This window comes from Sebastes umbrosus, chromosome 3 (genome assembly GCF_015220745.1).
Source record: "Sebastes umbrosus isolate fSebUmb1 chromosome 3, fSebUmb1.pri, whole genome shotgun sequence".
Classification (NCBI taxonomy): Eukaryota; Metazoa; Chordata; class Actinopteri; order Perciformes; family Sebastidae; genus Sebastes; species Sebastes umbrosus.
In genome coordinates, this window is record NC_051271.1 from 1,523,759 (window position 1) to 1,542,588 (window position 18,830).

The window sequence follows — 18,830 nt, forward strand, 5'->3', positions numbered from 1 at the left end:
TCTGTTCAATGTGCACCACTGTTACGTCACCGCCCCCTGCTGGACACACTGTTCACAACCCTCCTCCATTAGGAGACCTCCTCCATCAGCAGCCCTCCTCCACCAGCAGTCCTCCTCCACCAGGAGACCTCCTCCACCGACAGCCCTCCTCCACCGACAGCCCTCCTCCATCGGCAGCCCTCCTCCATCAGCAGCCCTCCTCCATCGGCAGCCCTCCTCCATCAGCAGCCTTCCTCCACCAGCAGCCCTCCTCCACCAGCAGCCCTCCTCCATCAGCAGCCCTGGTCGGCCGACTGTCGAAGTTTTAGGCAACAAAACTACAACTTCTTTAGGTTTCGGTAACAAAAATACGTAGTTAAGTTTAGTGTAAAACATTGTGTTTTGGGTTAAAATAACACAAAGACAACTACACATTGTGAGTTTCACACGGGATGCGAACTCTGGTCTCTTGATTGGAAACTCTGTGTTTTCTGTCTATACTACAGCGCCTGACTTCTGCTTCTGCTCCTGTCGTACTTACTACGGTTGATAGAGGTCGCTGTCGTCTTCTTTTATACTTTTTAAAACCTACTAGTAGGTGTAGTAGGCCCCTATTGATCCACATCTATGGGGCTTATAGCGACTCATAATGCCTATTTAACAGCCTGACAACAGTCTAATCGGCTGTCATTTGTTACCTCAATGCAGAAAATGAGGAAGGGCACCCACTCTCACTCTCACTCATTTCTTTCTTTTTTTTTTTAAGAGGGCGACTAGCCCCCGCAAAGGGTGGCACCCTAGGCGACCGCCTATATGGCCTATGCCTTAATCCGGCCCTGCTCGACGCTGATTTCCTCTGCACTCTCCTTGAGGATCATAATAATGATCATAGTGCTTTACGTACATTATATCTCTATTTATGGCCCAGTTATCGTATTGAATTGGACTTGACTTGTAACATACACTGATCAGCCGTAACATTCAGACCAGTGAGAGGTGAAGTGAATAACATGGATTATCTTGTTACCATGGCACCTGGCAGTGGGGGGGATATATTACACAGCAAGTGAACATTTTGAACTTTGAACTTTGTGTTGGAAGCAGAATAAATGGGCCAGCGTGAGGATGTGAGCGACTTTGACGAGGGCCAAATAGTGCTGGCTAGACGACCGGGTCAGAGCATCTCCAGAACTGCAGCTCTCGTGGGATGTCCCCGGTCTGCAGTGGTCAGGACCTACCAAAAGTGAAGGAGGAACCGGTGAACCGGCGACAGGTTCAGACCCGAGGCTCATTGATGCATGTGGGGAGTGAAGGCTGGCCCGTGTTGTCTGATCCAATAGAAGAGCTACTGGAGCTCAAACTGCTGAACAAGTGAATGCTGGTTCTGATAGAAAGGTGTCAGAACACACAGTGAGGAGCAGTTTGTTGCATACGGGGCTGCGTAGCCGCAGACCGGTCAGGGTGCCCCGTGCTGACCTAATGTTATGGCTGATCGGTGTAACAAAAACAAAAAGGAGTGATTCTTAATTATTGTGTTTCTTTTCCTAAAATTGTCCTCTAAAGAAAAGTGTCCGAGGTATTTTAAGTTCACAGAACGACTCTCACTGTTACTATATTTAAACAAATGAACGCAGCGTGTGCAGAACAACAGGAGTCGTTTCTTCATTTCAACTCGGGGATTTACAGTCAGTCATCTGCTCATGCATGTTAATAAAGTAAAGAGGAAGGAAGCCATGACAGTTTTTTTTTGTTCCAACCACAAGAGACACAAACTGTCTTCAAAGACCACTTCCTCCATTTTAATGTAGACATGATTAAGATGACTTACTGAGTAGTTCTCACGTCTGTGATTTACCTGCTGGTTTAACAGAGACGAGAGGAGCAGATATGAGTTTAACAGCGGCGGCAGCGAGTGGATTCGTGGTCTTCCTTCTCTCTGTGCAAGGTACTGTACCTCTACATCCATACTATACGGCAGTTAGCACACCTCAGGAATACAGAAGAAGGATAATGTAATACTATGCGGTGTGATCCCTTCAACACCACACATTCACTTCTCTTCCTTTAAATAGACGTTTTTACAGGACGATGTTTTTTTTTCACCAGCAGCATCTCTGTTTACCTTAACATTATAAACTCTATAAACTGAAGAGTTGTGCACCCTTAAAGACAGTAAAGCTGTATTTATGTTGATGGAAGTGATGACTCTACATACATTAACAAAGACAGAAATCCTCTAAATAATTTGTTGAATCAAATACATCGCTCCGTTGAACTTCCTACAATCGACCTGTAGTCCTGCAAACTCAACTTTAGCCAGCGTTTCTGTTTATTACAGGCTGTGAGCGCTCTGTTAGCATAATTAATACAGGAAATATAACTTGAAAATAGCACAAGTCATCGTGTCTTTCATGTCACAAGAAATTACTGAGCGTAGGAGTTGCAAGATGGATAACGAACCTAATGTGAAGGGAGTAATGAAGCCACAGTGAATTATCACCGACTCTGCAGTTCCCCTCAGCTCGACGGTGTTTTAGAGGCTTTCAGGCCCACAACTTTCCTGTTTTAGTTCACTCTCACTGCTCTCATCAGATGTCAGTGTTTCCAGCAGCAGGCAGCTGTTTACAGTGAAATAGCTCTAATAACACCAGTGCAAAGTTAAAGCGACTAGCTGCTAAAACAAGAGTGAATATTGACCATCTGTCGTCAGACTCTGGAGCACCAACGACAAGGTTGTAAGCCCTAAATGGTTTCCCACCTGCAAACAGGAGTACTGCTGCTTGGAATTAAACTCTCTCTCTTCTTCCGTTATTTCTTTTTGCAGAAGAATGAGATGAGGGTTAGTGTAACAGTTGATGATGCATATTCAGATTTCTTTGTTTGAGAAGAGCAAATTTAAATTAAAAAATGTAGTTGGCTTTTGGAAGCCATTACCAGCCAGATGCTCAGAAATCAATGATGTGTTATCTATAACACGCCTCAGTGTTCTGCCTCAGTGCTCTGCTTTTCTCTACAGTTTCCATTCACACGCTGCAGCAGCTCCCTGACCTCAGACACTAACGCAACCGAGCGAAGCAGACTCTTATTTTTTCACGTACCGCACCCTTCTAATATCTAATCTTCATCTTAGTGTTAAAAGGTTCAATACATGTGCTGTTCCTTCTCTGCACCCTCAGTATGTAAAACTAAATGATTTGCATATTTCTCCACACCTCTGTTCACTCTGGCAGAAACAACATTAAAACTTAAGTTCTCTTTCTCTCACTTTATCTGTAACAGCTTATCCTATTCAGGGTCGTGGGGGGGGAAGGCGGGCCACAGGCGTTGGGTGAAGGCGGGGTTCACCCTGACAGGTCTCCAGACTTTGACAGGGCTGACACATGGAGACAGACAACCATTCACACTCACATTCACACCTACGGGACATTTAGAGTCAACAATGAACCTAACCTGCATGTCTTTGGACTGAGGGAGGAAACCTGAGCACCCGGAGAAAACCCACACTAACACAGGGAGAACATGCAAACTCCACACGTTCTGCAGGTTCAAACCCAAGAAGGTCCTGACCCTCTTGCTGTGAGGCGACAGTGCTAACCACTGCATCACCGTGCAGCCCATAAGTTCCCAACACAGAAGTAAAAGTACAAGAAATACATGTGACACAGAATAAGTCTTTGTTAAAGCTGAAGTGGCGAGATTGGAGCAAATGTGATTCAAAAAAGATATTTTTATAAAACGGTCGCTACATGGTGACAGTAGTATATGAGACAGGTAACCTGAAAAAAATAATTTGTCCTCTGTGTCCTCCGGTGCTCCTAATGACATCTGCAAGATTTCACAGACCGGAGGAAAACAAGCAGTCAGAGCTGATGTGAGGTCTGCTGTCCAGCTGCCGTCTATGAGAGCCGGCTGTCAATCACTCTGAACTCCGACCAAACGGTCAAATATGAATCAATATTCTGTTATGTTAATGCCTATTTCTCTCCTCAGATGTTCTCAGAATCATCTTGTAGTGCACCGTTTAGCTGGAAAATGAGAAAGTTTGTGATGCCGTCGCCATTGTAAAAAAAAGTTCTGGTCACATGACCGGAGCTCAGCCAATAGGAACGCTCTCTCTCAATGAAATGACCTGTGATTGGTCAAAGTCTCCCGTCACGGGCTAGATTTTCTAAAGCCTGAAAACAGAGCCATGAGGAGGAGCAGAAGTCTAGTGATCTCTCAGAACACTTGAATTACAATATGCTGAAGTCAGCTAAACTAAAGTCAGCGTCCTGTTGCTCGCGCTTGTGCTCGCTCTACATAGACATGAACGAGCATCGCTGTAGCCACACGCGAGCGCGCATGGGACACCGACCTGCAAGTTACAAACAGTTCCTTTAAGATAAAACTGCAGTAAACAGAGTTTTGTAAAGTTTGCCTACACGCTCCCCGACCCTAAAAACAAGTTGGTATGTTAAGATTATCTTTGTCTCACTGATTTAAAGTGGGATAACATGAGAATATAGTTTGGAGAAATGCAGCTTCACACACTGAAGCAGCTTCACTACAAATGAACGTCTGTTCTCTGATGTTGTTCTGAGTCTGATTGTGGTTCCTGATGTGCTCTGTGTTACAGTGATACAGGGTAAGGATGATGTCTGGGGAGTGACTTACAATCGTCCTACTGTGATCTGTGCCTCAGAAGGATCAACAGTGGAAATACACTGCAGCTACACATACCCATCCAAACGTTATACTACAGTTCAGAAAACATTCTGGTTTACCAAATGGATATCTATTGAACCTGTGGATTTGAAGACAGACTCAGAGTATTCAGGACGTGTGTTTGACAATTGTAATAATAAGTTCTGCACTCTGACAATCACAAACCTGAGAGAGAGCGACTCGGCTGTGTACAAGTTCAGGTTCATAACTAATCAAGATGGGAAATATACCGGTGAACCTGGAGTCAAACTGTTTGTCACAGGTAACATTTTCTTTCATATCATTTTGATTATTTCCAAATGTTCAACCTATAGAAAACAATAATGTGTCTTTAAATGTGTTTTGTGTGTTTTTTTACATGTGTGTATGTTGACAGTTAAATAAAATAACATTCCTGTTCCTTCTTCACAGGTCCAGGTCTCACGGTGAAGAGATTGTCTTCTTCTAAATGGCTGAAGTGTCTAAACAGTTGTCCTCTACCTGATCGTCCGTCATACATCTGGTACAAGAATGGACAGGAAATTCAAGCAGGAACATCTTCTTATTATTTAGGCTCTAAAAATGAAGACAGCTACTCCTGTGCTGTAAAAGGATATGAAGACTTCCCCTCTCCTCCAGAGTGTGAGTTTACTCTTCTACTAACATGACACCATGTGGTGGAGCCTTATAACTACATGTATTGGATACATGGAGACATTGTTACTCCTTATGACTAGTTAAAAAATGGACAAAAAATGTGTTTTATCTTTCAGGTCACTATGGTCCATCCTCCTGCAACAGAGTGACTTATACTGAGAGAAGCATCTGTGCCTCCAAAGGCTCTTCAGTGAACATTTCTTGCACGTACAACGGCTATGGATATATCACATCTAAATTCTGGTTCAGTCCTGAACGTGGTCATGAGTGGCGGAATCACTCACATCCTGAGGACCTGAGTGAAGACTCTCAGTATACAGGTCGTGTTCAGGTCATTGAAACAGAGAGAGGACGCTCCACTCTGAGGATCACTAACCTGAGAGAGATGGATTCAGCTCAGTATCGCTTCAAATTCAAGACACAAACCTCTGAATGGGGGAGCAGTTTTCCTTGTACAACGTTGACTGTCACAGGTACTGATGAACACAGTCAATCGATTAAAATATTAATTAATTAAAATTTGAAGTTTAACTGATTAGATTTTTATCTGTTCTAAATTAACCTTAAAGGGAGATTAAAGTATTTAATCCTCTTATCAACATGGAAGTGGGCAAATATGCTGCTTTATGTAAATGTATGTATATATTTATTATTGTAAATCAATTAACAACAGAAAACAATGACAGATATTGTCCAGAAACCCTCACAGGTACTGCATTTAGCATAAAACAATATGCTCCAATCATAACATGGCAAACTGCAGCCCAACAGGCAACAACAGCTGTCAGTGTGTCAGTGTGCTGACTTGACTATGACTTGCCCCAAACTGCATTTGATTATCATAAAGTGGGCATGTCTGTAAAGGGGAGACTCGTGGGTACCCATAGAACCCATTTACATTTACACATCTGGAGGTCAGAGGTCAAGGTACTTTTTTTTTTTTACTTTTTTCAGACATTTTTCTGACTTTTTTTTTTTTTACTTTTTTTTTTACTTTTTAAAAAAATATTTTTCAGACTTTTTCGGACATTTTTTGGATAAATTTCAGACATTTCTTTTGACATTTTTAGAAAGTTTTTCAGACACTTTTCATGGGAGACTCGTGGGTACCCATAGAACCCATTTACATTCACATATCTGGAGGTCAGAGGTCAAGGGACACCTTTGAAAATGGCCATAATAGGTTTTTCCTCACCAAAATTTAGCGTAAGTTTGGAGTGTTATTTAACCTCCTTCATGAAAAGCTAGTCTGACATGGTTGGTACCGATGGATTGGGTCACCATAGTTTTTCATGTGATGCCAGTACCTCCATCTACCTATATTTTTTCAGAACCAGTGATATAATATTGTTTTGTTCTCATACCCAGCTCTCCAGGTGCAGGTGACCAGACTAAGAGTCGGTGATTCTAAGACTGAGGTAGACCTGAAGTGTCAGAGCAGCTGCAGTCCGGCTGGTCGTCTTTCCTACGTCTGGTTCAAAAACGGAACGAGAATCACTTGGGAGGAGACATCTTCCTATAAAGGCTGGCTTTCTCTTGGAGACGTCATCTCTTGTGCTTTGAACGGATATGAAGAGTTCCCCTCTCCTTCAGTGTGTAAGTCTACTCCACTGTGTCAGGACAAAAACATGCACTGACATTACAGACATTATTAGAGGTCAATGCCTAACCTTAACTATTAGAGGTCAATGCCTAACCTTAACTATTAGAGGTCATTGTCTAACCTTAACTATTAGAGTTCATTGTCTAACCTTAACCATTAGAGGTCAATACCTAACCTTAACTATTAGAGTTCATTGTCTAACCTTAACCATTAGAGGTCAATGTCTAACCTTAACCATTAGAGGTCAATGTCTAACCTTAACTATTAGAGTTCATTGTCTAACCTTAACTATTAGAGGTCAATGTCTAACCTTAACTATTAGAGGTCAATACCTAACCTTAACCATTAGAGGTCAATGTCTAACTTTAACTATTAGAGGTCAATGCCTAACGTTAACCATTAGAGGTCAATGTCTAACCTTAACTATTAGAGGTCAATACCTAACCTTAACCATTAGAGGTCAATGTCTAACCTACACCATTAGAGGTCAATACCTAACCTTAACTAATAGAGGTCAATGTCTAACCTTAACCATTAGAGGTCAATGTCTAACCTACACCATTAGAGGTCAATACCTAACCTTAACCATTAGAGGTCAATGTCTAACCTACACCATTAGAGGTCAATACCTAACCTTAACTAATAGAGGTCAATGTCTAACCTACACCATTAGAGGTCAATACCTAACCTTAACCATTAGAGGTCAATGTCTAACCTACACCATTAGAGGTCAATACCTAACCTTAATTATTAGAGGTCAGTGCCTAACCTTAACCACTAGAGGTCAATGTCTAACCTTAACTATTAGAGGTCAATGTCTAACCTTAACCATTAGAGGTCAATGCCTAACCTCAACCATTAGAAGTCAATAGTGATTAGTTACCATGAAAAAAGGTTTTCACCTATAATGTTTCACATATGCCACACGCACAACTATTTACTCATTTAAATACAACATGTAGCACTGATCCTATTCGATGTAAATGTTGGTAAACTTTTATTTATTCATGTTTTCTCCTCCAGATGCTCCAAAGCGTCCCTCAGTGTCAGTGAGTCCCTCTGGTGAGATAGTGGAGGGCAGTTCAGTGACTCTGACCTGTAGAAGTGATGCTAACCCAGCAGCTAGATACACCTGGTACAAGAATGGAAAACTATACCTTCATCCTCTCCTTAAAGAACAACAGCAGCTTGTCTTCAGCCCCATCCAGTCCTCTGATTGTGGACGGTATCACTGTACAGCTGGGAACAAGCTGGGAGAGAGGACGTCTGAATACGTCTCTATTGATGTGAAATGTGAGTAAAACAACTTATTTAAAGATGGCAAACAGCTTAAATCTGTCTGGTCTTTGCAGGAGAAGATTTTATTGATCATAACTACTTTCTTCAGCTCTGCTTACTTCACATTCTCAGTCCTAATTCTACGACGGAGCTTTAGGAACACATTGAGGGAAAAAAAAATCTGAGATTTCAAGAATAAAATCATAACTTTACGAGAAAAAAAGTAATTTCTTCCACCACTAAAGAGTCAGTTTCCTCCGTCATGTCTGTGTGGTTCTTTCTTCAGAATAAACACAGTTTCTTTCACAATCTTTTCACGGTCCTGATACTGATGAGAATGTGGTGCTGATGTGCCAAAAGATTAAGTATTTTATTATTTGTGAAACCTAAACTAAAGTAGAACTTCACAAGATGTTCCACGTTCCTCATTTTCACACTATTTCCCCTCTAAAATAACACGTACAATTACTACTTTATAATATTATGACTTTATTCTCATAAAACTACAACTTTTTTTCTTGTAAACTTCTGACTTTATTCTCGTAATATTACGACTTATTACGACGAATCTCAGATTAATTTTTTCCCTCAATGTGACCCTAATACTCAAAGTCATATAATTCACTGAGCAGGTCCAGGAGATTTTAGGAGTTTCATGCAGTTTTTGGGGATCAAACCATCTCACATCCATTTGTCAAACCAACTTCAAAGTCTGAAATGCTTTTACACAGAGCTATTCACAGTTTATGACTCAAACACCCAATAATATCTGTTAATGCATCTCCTCCAGATGCTCCAAAGCTTCCCTCAGTGTCAGTGAGTCCCTCTGGTGAGATAGTGGAGGGCAGTTCAGTGACTCTGACCTGTAGCAGTGATGCTAACCCAGCAGCTAACTACACCTGGTACAAGGAGAACCAAACACTGCTTCAGGGACCAGAAGGCATCTATCGTTTCACCTCCATCAGCTCTGAGGACAGAGGGATCTATTACTGCAAGTCTGAGAATAAGTACGACCGGATCAACTCCACGTCTGTACACATAGATGTCCAGTGTGAGTACAAAACATCAGCAAATCACAAGTAGAGACAGTGGATGTAAACGTCTGATGAGTTTAGGAGTTTAAAGGATAGTTTAAAGGATAGTTTCAAGTTTTTTAAGTTTTTTCCATTAATACGTTAAAACGTTTTTTTTTTGCCTCTGTAATCATTCCTCCTCCTCACATACTCGCCAACCTTCAGACCTTAAAAAAAGGGAGGATTTCAAACCAAAGCGGGGTTCCTCCCACAGAAAAATTCATTTGTTTCCTGCATTCTGGTGACTTTACAAGTCCCGCAGATGTACACTACAACAGCATTTTATGTTAAACTTTTGATTTGACCTTTAACTCCCAGGAAAGAAAACTCTCCATTTCTCTCTCCTTCTCTCGCTCACTGAAGGTCCTTTCAGACACAACGCGACAACGCCGCCACTGCGCTCTGAAACACAGTATTTCCAGTAGTTAGCGCTGCGCCACAACAGCTTTTTGTCGCATTGAGCAAAGCCCGACTTTGGGTGCTGCACGCTGTGGCGAGCGCAGCTCAAACTTGAGCTCAAACTGCGCTGTGTCGCGAGCATCTAGACTGCCATCTTGCTTTTTGGTCGTTGCTATCTTGTTTTTTTGCAACCAGAAGTGACATGAGAGGGTGGAGCTCAGTACATCTGAACGCTGAATAAGAGATTTTTAGGCGACCAAAAATGTTATAATTAACTTTGATGAAGTGAAAACACACTGTGAAAGGGTTAAAGTTCTATAAGATGAAAACACGGACAACTCCCAGACCGGACAACGCCGTGATAGCAACCTGTCAATCACAAGGTAGCCCCGCCCTAAAGCATCCCCTGCTTTATGGTCTATCTGACTCTAAATGGGACCATAATTTACTAAATGAACATCATGCTGTATTGAAGAAGACTTGAAACTAGCGATTGAGATCATAAACTCATGTTTACAATATTTACTTAGGTCATAAATCAAGAGAGAAGTAGGCTCATTTTCTCAGAGACTTCTATACAACCAGAGGAGTCGCCCCCTGCTGGCTGGTAGAGAGGACGCAGGTTTAAGGCTTCACTTCAGACTTCATGTCGGGAAGCTGCAGCACAGCTTCATTATATCAAGGGAGAGAATTATCAGATACGTTATGACATCTACTGTCTTTATTAAGGCGCCTCTCCCAGTAGGTGGCACTCAAATCAACAGTTGTATTTCTACACTCATCTCCTCCAGATCCTCCAAAGCATCCCTCAGTGTCAGTGAGTCCCTCTGGTGAGATAGTGGAGGGCAGTTCAGTGAATCTGACCTGTAGCAGTGATGCTAACCCAGCAGCTAACTACACCTGGTACAAGAAGAATGAAGACTCACCAAAAGCATCAGGACAGATCTTCACCATCACTGACCTTAGCGCTGAACACAGTGGGGATTATTACTGTGAAGCCCAGAACAGAAGAGGACGTCATAACTCCACCTTACATCTGAGCGTTGTTGCAGGTAAGTCATACTGTTTAACCCATGAAGATCTGTGATTTTATGTCTAATTATCAGTTACCAATGGACCAGAACGACCTGTAACTCCATAATGAATCGTTTCTCAGGTTCAATGAAATCAGTAGCTGCTGGATCAATCACTGCTGTTGTTCTGGTTATCATCTTCCTCTCTGCTGCCTTCCTGTTGATTAGGTGAGCAGTTCAGCTTTACTGTGATTATATTCAGTAATGCATCTTAAATTCATGTCAGTTGTTGAGTAACTTTAATTTGATGATTCATTTATTCATTCTCCAGAAGAAAGAGGAAACAAACCAACGAGCCTGGAGAGAGACCCGACAACAACGCTCAGGTGAGGAAGAAACATTTGAATAGTGCTTTGTGAACCTCTTTGGAAGCTTTCATCCTGTTAATTTCTATTTGATAAACCTATTCACCAACACTGTGGGTGAAGTGGCTTTGGCCCTTTTATTGACTACGTTTACATGCACAAAATATTCAGTTTTTTTGCCCTTATTCCAAAAAAGACAATATTCCCACTAAGGTGTTGTAGGGATTTGTCAGTAACAGGTTTGGTTATTAGCAAATTAATTAATAATAATAATAAAATTATTAGTATTAATAAGAATTATCAATAAACATTAATAATAAACGGGGCACCACCCTGGAATCAGGGACCAATAACCAAAACGTTAATATAGTCTAATTAAATATACTAAACTATCAATTTGGAACGTTGATTAATAATTTAATTAATAACTATAACCAAAATAGATAGTAAAGATGGAAGGATATTGCAGTTCTTGACATAGCAGAGGTTGGCATTATTCACTCTTGTACAACATTAAACAGACCAGCAGGTATATTCCACAAACATTTATTTACAAGATAATAAAGGTTTAAAACACAATATTAATCTAACTAAATAACTAAACTAAACAAACCAAACAAAGTGTGTAAGCATGTGTGTGTGTGTGTGTGAGAGAGAGAGAGAGAGAGAGGGAGAGAGACAAGATGGCTTCTTGTCTCAAGATGTCTGCCTACAGACAAAAGGGGTGAGCACTGTAAAACTACAAAGATGGCGGGATCAAAGATGGCCGCCAACATGTCACCACATGGCCTCTTTGTTCTTCGGAACACATGTGCTCAGGAAGGACAGAGATGGGGATGATGTGGGGGTTAAGATTATCTGAAGCTGTATGTTTATGTTTAATACTAATTCACAGCTTCTGTATGTGATCTTAATGTGTGTTAGATAATGCAGTGGGTTAGAAAAGATGGTTAGTTTGCATGCAAGACCTTGTCTATGTGAAGCATAAACTAAACACATCAGATGTGGCGAAGCCAGCTACCCAAATATCAAATACAAATAATATCACAACAGTCAAACTCAATGAATAACATTAAACCAAATCAATACAAGAACATTCTAGAAATCAAAGTTGAACAGTCTTGCTCAGCCGTGTGTGATTACTAATGCTAAGGTAAGCCCAGTACGTTACCAATCCATGGAAGAAAAGGGTTTGTAATTCCATGTGTTGAAGTTGTGGTTCCAATTCAAAGATGTCGTCTTTGCTGTGCTCAAATCCAGTTGTGCAGATTGGAGGAAGCTGATCGCTCCAATACTTCTTCCCAGCAGCTTGATAGCTTGGTGCTAACTTCCTTGCGGTTGTTGCTTGAAGTTAGTTGGTAAAAAGGCAGGCTCTCGCGTCTTCTGCGTTAGAGGTTCCTTGTGTTGCTATGTCTGTTTCCTAACAGGCCATAGATCAGAGCAGAGCTGCCTTGCAGCTCCACAGGTCACAAGAGGTGAGAAGAAAGAGCAGAAAGAGAGGGAACAAAGAGATTCCTCTGGTTTTGTCCTGGGTGAATTTCACACCTATGTGTGAATGCTACAGTAGCCAATGGCTACTGAGCTGAGTCCTCAGCCAATGGCTACTGAGCTGAGCTGAGTCCATGGTTCAAGGATCATGTTACTGAGTCCCTATGGTCACTTGCCACCAGTCATTTTGGTGGGTCCCTAATATTCCCTTTTACAAGTAGCCGCGCATACTCCGATTAACGTAACCGGTGGTGAACGCAGCCTCCTTCTTTCATTCTTTCAACCACCTTCTTGAAAAGGTTGGCGTTGTGATATTTGTGCATATCCAGAAACCTGTTAATATCCAAGTCTTTCATAATGTTTAACAGTAGCTGTGTTTCTCCTTCTTTTTCTTTTGGGCGTGCATTTCTGCAAACTGTTGGCTATAGTTGGTTTGTGTACAACGCACAGAGCTGGACGTAAACAGGCAAGAGGTCGTCATAAAAACCCCTGATTAGACGAATATTGTGAATGTGCTGTATATATGTCCAAATAATGCTCCTAAAATCTGAACAATATCAGTATATCCCTCATGTCTTATTGAAAAATGCTCCATTCAGAATGAGACCTAATTCAGAATATCCAAATGGAATCTGCTGTTTCATCATAACCTTTATTTAACTAGGAAGTCACATTTTGATTAAAACCTCTTTTACAAGTGAGACGTAGCCAAGGCAGGGTGAAATAGCAGCATCCAACACATAACAAGACAACATTGAATCAAGACAGCAACAACAGGTACGACAATAATACATGACATCATCATACAGAGCATTAACAGGGCAGCATGTTGGTCATGTGTTTGCTCTTTGATTGAAACAACTGCAGCTTGCAGTGACCACTTCCTTTATTCTATGTTTAAGATAATTTAAAGAGATAAGGGTGTCAAGTTTAAGCTTGGCCTGCAGATCGTTCCAGGACCAGGACCAGGACCAGGACCGTAGTGGATCAGGCTGGTTTTACCAGCTTCTGTACTGATAGAAGGAACTTTAAACTGAAGCCATTTATGTGACCTTAGATTATAACTGTTTTGGAGAAATACAAACTTCCGGCTTCAGTAAGTCAGAAGTTTGCCAGAGATGATCTTATAGACTAAAGTGTACCAGTGTTGTCCCACATCAAATTCACAATATTGCCATATTGAGAATAATAGAGGAATATTAGTGTGCATGTAAACGTAGTCATTGTTGTTGTTTCATATATATAATTTATATACACCTCTCTATCCACACGTACATGTTAGCAGTTTGTAAATGAAGGGAAATCAGGTAATCCTTGAACTTTATTGACCTCTACTGGTGATCAGGAGGGATTACAACGACACAAAAACAAGTGACCTCGAGCTTGTGGTTCACTGAGGCCTGATGCCACGACACGAAGAACATGAAATACATGTTGAAGCCAGGAATTAGTAACGCTTGTATGAACAAGCCCCTCACCTTTAACCCTGCAGATGTTTTACTATATGGTCATTTGTTTTGCTACAAGCAATATAAATAACCTCCTTATGTACGCTTCTATCGTCTATGTGATGTTTGTCCTTCAGGTGAACATGGGTTCTTCAGTGTATGACACCCCTTCAGCTGCATTAAGACCTTTGGAGCAGCAGGACGACCTTTGCTACGCCAGCGTGATCTTCTCTAAAAACCAGGAAGATCCTCTCTACGCCAACATCAGACCAGCTCAGCCCCACAGACACGAGGAGGAAGAGGAGGAGGAGGAGGAAGAGGAGGATGTGGACTACACCGTTGTCAACATTAAGCGTGCCAGTGCTACTACAGAGTGAGTCCATGAGAATCTTTGGAGTGGACCACGTTTTTATTCCCACCGTTTTCTTGCTGTTCTTAGTTAATACTGTGAGGGGTTTTATTGCGTTAATGATTCTCTAAGTGTGTTTTTTTTTTCTTTCACAGATCAAGTCGAGAGGCTGTGGAGGATTCGGGTGCACTGTACAGTGCAGTCAACAGGAAAACAAGAGTATGAAGACAACACCTATCTGTGGTCTGTTACTTTACAGTGTTTAAGCAGGTTCAACACACATTTATGAATATTAGATCTGAGTGGATATAACCTTTGTTATGACATCCAGCGACGCCTTGGTCAGAGTATTATCAGTTAGCTAACGGGTGGTAAGCTGGTCATTTATAAATACCGTTACAGAATTAGCCGAAAAATGTTACTAAGGATTAGGGATGCACCGATACCCGATACCAGCTCATGTACTCGCACTCGCAAAACGGCTCCGATACAACGGCACTGATACCACTTTACAGCAGCGCGACGTGCACCTCTCGTCATCATCTTTCGGGTCCTATCGCACGCTCCACCTCCCTGACGGTGCGGCCGAGACGCGCCGGCCCTCACTTCCATTGCGCCACGGGGTTTTGCTTGCAACCTCTGACTCGCATGTTAGACTCCTTGGTCTGTGTTTCAAGACGGGTCGGGAGGGTTGCCGACATCGCCTTACGTGGGCTGAGCCCCGATCTGGCGGCACGACGTGGTTGGGGCGCACTTAGCACAGTCCACCACGGTCGACAGTCGCACCGGGAGCAGGGAGCCGTCCCCACCGGGGAGAGAGGGCGCAGCGAGCCCTTGGTCCAGTCGGGGAGCGCTGTAAAACTGCGGCCGCGAGCCACCTTCGCCCCGAGCCTTCCCAAGCCAACCTAGAGCCGGTTGCGGCGCACCGCCTTGTATGCGGGACTCCCCAGCCCGCCGTGTGTCGCTCACACCCTCCAGCTGGCTGTTAACGAGGGTCTTTTGGCACAGAGAAGTACTCGTATTGGTACTTGGTATCGGCGAGTACCCAAATGTAAGTACTTGTACTCGGTCTGAGAAAAAGTGTTATCGGTGCATCCCTACTAAGGAGTAATATTTTACTGCCAGTGCTTGCAAACCATCTTATCAAATACATTTCTCTATATACAGTACATCTGTACCACAGTCTTTCTCTGCTCTGCTGGGTTTTTTTCAGTTTAATTATCTGTTTTTGTTGTCAAATATTGCCAATATAATATATTCCTCTGCTCATTTTCTCAAATTTGACTTGTGGAACATCCCAATGGGTTCAGTGGTTAGCGCTGCAGCCTCACAGAGAGAAGGGTCGCAGGTTCAAACCCGGCCCTTCTGTTGTGCATGTTCTCCCCCTGGTCAACGTGGGTTCTCTCCGGGTTCTCCGGCTTCCTCCCACAGTTAATTGTTGACTCTAAATGTCCTGTAGGTGTGAATGTGAGCGTGAATGGATGTCTGTTTCTATGCGTCAGCCCTGCGATAGTCTGGAGACCTGTCCATGGATGGATGGATGGATGGATGCATCCCTATCCAGTGTTTTGTTTAAGTACTCATCTCACAATTTAAATTAATTTTTAAACTGTGGTTTTGTACTTATTTCACTGTTTTCTTCCTCTGGCTGCAGTTTGTTAAACTGATTTGTATTGTTTAAATAATATAATATTTTATTGAATAAAGTTATTTGGTTAATAAATTGTTCCAACTGCCAACATGTGTCTGCAAAGTGTCCAGTGTTCAGAAGGCAGGTCTGTCAAGCGTTAGATTTCTCGGTAAAAGCGGTGCCTTTTTTTTAACCTGACCCTCCAGATGGTTTGCTACACAGAGTACTACAATAGTACTGTAGTGAACTAGTGGTGTAGGAAGTATTTAGATCTTATACTCACTTAAAAGTAGCATCACCACAGTGTAGAAATACTGTGTTACGAGTAAAAGTCCTGCATTTGAGAATGTACTTAAATGTACTTCAGTAAAAGTACAAAAGTACCAGCATCGACCTGTACTTAGGATACCAAATGTTATCATTATGAAGGATGACTCATTTCAAGATAATATGTATTATATAATAAATATTGATGCATAATGTGTCAGGGGTCATGCAGGTGGTCATGCAGGGGGTAATGTAGGGGGTCGTGTAGGAGGTCGTGTAGGAGGTCATGTAGGAGGTCATGTAGGGGGTTATGTAGGATTTCATGTAGGGGGTCATGTAGGAGGTCATGTAGGAGGTCATGTAGGGGGTTATGTAGGATTTCATGTAGGGGGTCATGCAGGATGTCATGCAGGAGGTCATGTAGGAGGTCATGTAGGAGGTCATGTCGGAGGTTATGTAGGATGTCATGCAGGAGGTCATGTAGGAAGTCATGCAGGAGGTCAAGTAGGATGTTATGTAGGATGTAATGCAGGGGGTCATGTAGGATGTCGTGAAGGGGGTCATGCAGGGGGTTGTATAGGATGTCATGTAGGATGTCATGTAGGATGTAATGCAGGGGGTCATGCAGGGGGTCATGCAGGGGGTCATGTAGGATGTCATGTAGGATGTTATGCAGGGGGTCATGTAGGATGTCGTGTAGGATGTTATGCAGGGGGTCATGTAGGATGTCATGAAGGGGGTCATGTAGGATGTCATGTAGGATGTCATGCTGGATGTAATGCAGGGGGTTGTATAGGATGTCATGCAGGCGGTTGTGTAGGAATTAGTCTCTTCTCCATAGTCTACATTATATGAGGAAGTACATTCATAGCTTGCAGAACAACAGTCATTTCTTCTTTTCAACCTGGGGGATTTACAGACATCCAGCTGCTCATGCATGCTAATAATGTAAAGAGGAAGGAAGCCAGGCCAGCTCTATCAGCTGTCTTATATTCAAATTTTCTTTCAGGACTACATCTTTCTCTGTTGTAAGCAGAACTGATTTGAATGACTGATAATGCATGTAGTATCTACATGTTTTAACACACAGAGAGGTGAGCGGAGCAGCTATGAGTTTAACAGCGAGTGGGTTTGTTGTCTTCCTTCTGTCCGTATCAGGTACAGTACATCTACATTTATATCGTCAGGTATTTAGGACACTTTGTTTAGTTGAAGGGCTTTTATGGGAAGGTAGGTTGAAGCTAAACATATTGAATGATAGTAATTAGTCACCGGATCACCAATAGATTTGATTATGTTGTGATACAAAATGTGATATTTACCTTTAAAACCCTGTAACACCAGACATTTGCTTGCTATAAAACTGTTAATTTAAAATGGATCATTGAGTGATTTGTGTTATTTTTCAATCCAAAACAGAAACTTTAGATCAGCCAGTGGAATGAAACTGAGAGTTTCCATTCTGCTCATTCGGTTGAGCAGAATGAACGTATACATCTCCATCAGTAGAAAGAAACAGAGAATCAAGTGTTCTGTAATTAAGAGCTAAGTGGTGTGTGTAGACTGGCTGTCATGCTACTACGGTGAGAGCACCAAGTGTTGATGGCTTAAAAACGGTGGAATGCTCCTTTTATCCGGACAGTTCCATTGACCCCAGTGTGCCATTTCTGTAACACTAATAAGACTTATCGACATACATTATTACACATTGCAAATTTCCCCCACTGTGGGACTAATAAAGGAATATCTTATCTCAGACTGGTGGTAAAGACGAGTTTCACATCCGTGTTCTGCATCTCTCTGTACTTTCACACTCCTGACCTGACCACAAACAGGAAACAGATAATTGTTTCCATATACCACACCTTTCTAATAATTAATATTCTGTTTCTTGAACTCTTCAGAATAAAAAGTGCATTAAAGTTTCGATGTATTCCAGTTTCGGCACTGCCCCCCCCCCCCAAACACTATGATCCTCTGCTTAAGTGCACGTAGACATCAGCTGTAGGAATGTAGTGTGCATGATGCATTAAAGGGGCTGTTTGTAAGATTCAGAAATGTCTTGTTAACAGCTTCACCTGTGGCCGTTAAGTCAACTAAAGTCTGCGTCCTGTTGCTGGCGCTTGTGCTCGCTCTAGATAGACATGAAGGAGCATCGCTCAACACAGTGAGTAGACACACGTCAGCTAAAAGCACAATATCACTCTATAGTTCAGCTGCTTGGTAGTAATGTTAGCTGACCAGACGAAGGTCTCTCCATGAATCAATGCTGATCCTAGTGTTGGCTTTTCCCGCCTCAGCCTCCCGACCGCGGCCGGAGGGAACGGGGGAGATGCCGAAGTTTTGGTCGGAGACGATAACATTTCTCTCTGCGGAGCCCCATCACTTCACAAGACACGGGAAACCTCTGTTGGTCTGGAGGAGCTGCAGCAGTTACTTCTGCAGAAATGTCCACTGAACATTCACTAGATATTCTCAGAGCTAAACTAACTCTTCTGCAGTGTGGAGTGAGCAGCATGCACGTGAGAGGTGGAGCGAAAGATCGAGAAGAGCGCTGTGCGTGAGTGAAGGCAGGCAGAGGAGCAGAGTACAGCAGAG

General features: G+C 42.4%; 2 protein-coding genes across 7 annotated transcripts in view; one reads left to right on the plus strand and one right to left on the minus strand.

Moving 5' to 3' along the window:
* Window positions 1-18,830, minus strand: part of LOC119484981 (NACHT, LRR and PYD domains-containing protein 12-like) — a 956,516-nt gene that overhangs the window by 859,008 nt on the left and 78,678 nt on the right. The window lies entirely within an intron of this gene.
* The window catches only part of LOC119484985 (B-cell receptor CD22-like), a 45,528-nt gene continuing 28,164 nt past the window's right edge, over window positions 1,467-18,830 (plus strand). For 2 of the 6 annotated variants that reach the window (XM_037764197.1, XM_037764200.1), the window contains exons 1-7: window positions 1,467-1,924; window positions 4,595-4,945; window positions 5,095-5,304; window positions 5,436-5,792; window positions 6,688-6,915; window positions 7,946-8,215; window positions 8,991-9,251. In XM_037764197.1, the coding sequence (XP_037620125.1) occupies window positions 1,867-1,924; window positions 4,595-4,945; window positions 5,095-5,304; window positions 5,436-5,792; window positions 6,688-6,915; window positions 7,946-8,215; window positions 8,991-9,251 (1,735 nt within the window). In that variant the 5' untranslated portion in view covers window positions 1,467-1,866. Of the gene's footprint in view, window positions 1,925-4,594; window positions 4,946-5,094; window positions 5,305-5,435; window positions 5,793-6,687; window positions 6,916-7,945; window positions 8,216-8,990; window positions 9,252-16,914; window positions 17,391-18,830 lie in introns of those variants that run through there. The other 4 variants (XM_037764198.1, XM_037764199.1, XM_037764201.1 and 1 more) reach the window with 4 other exon arrangements.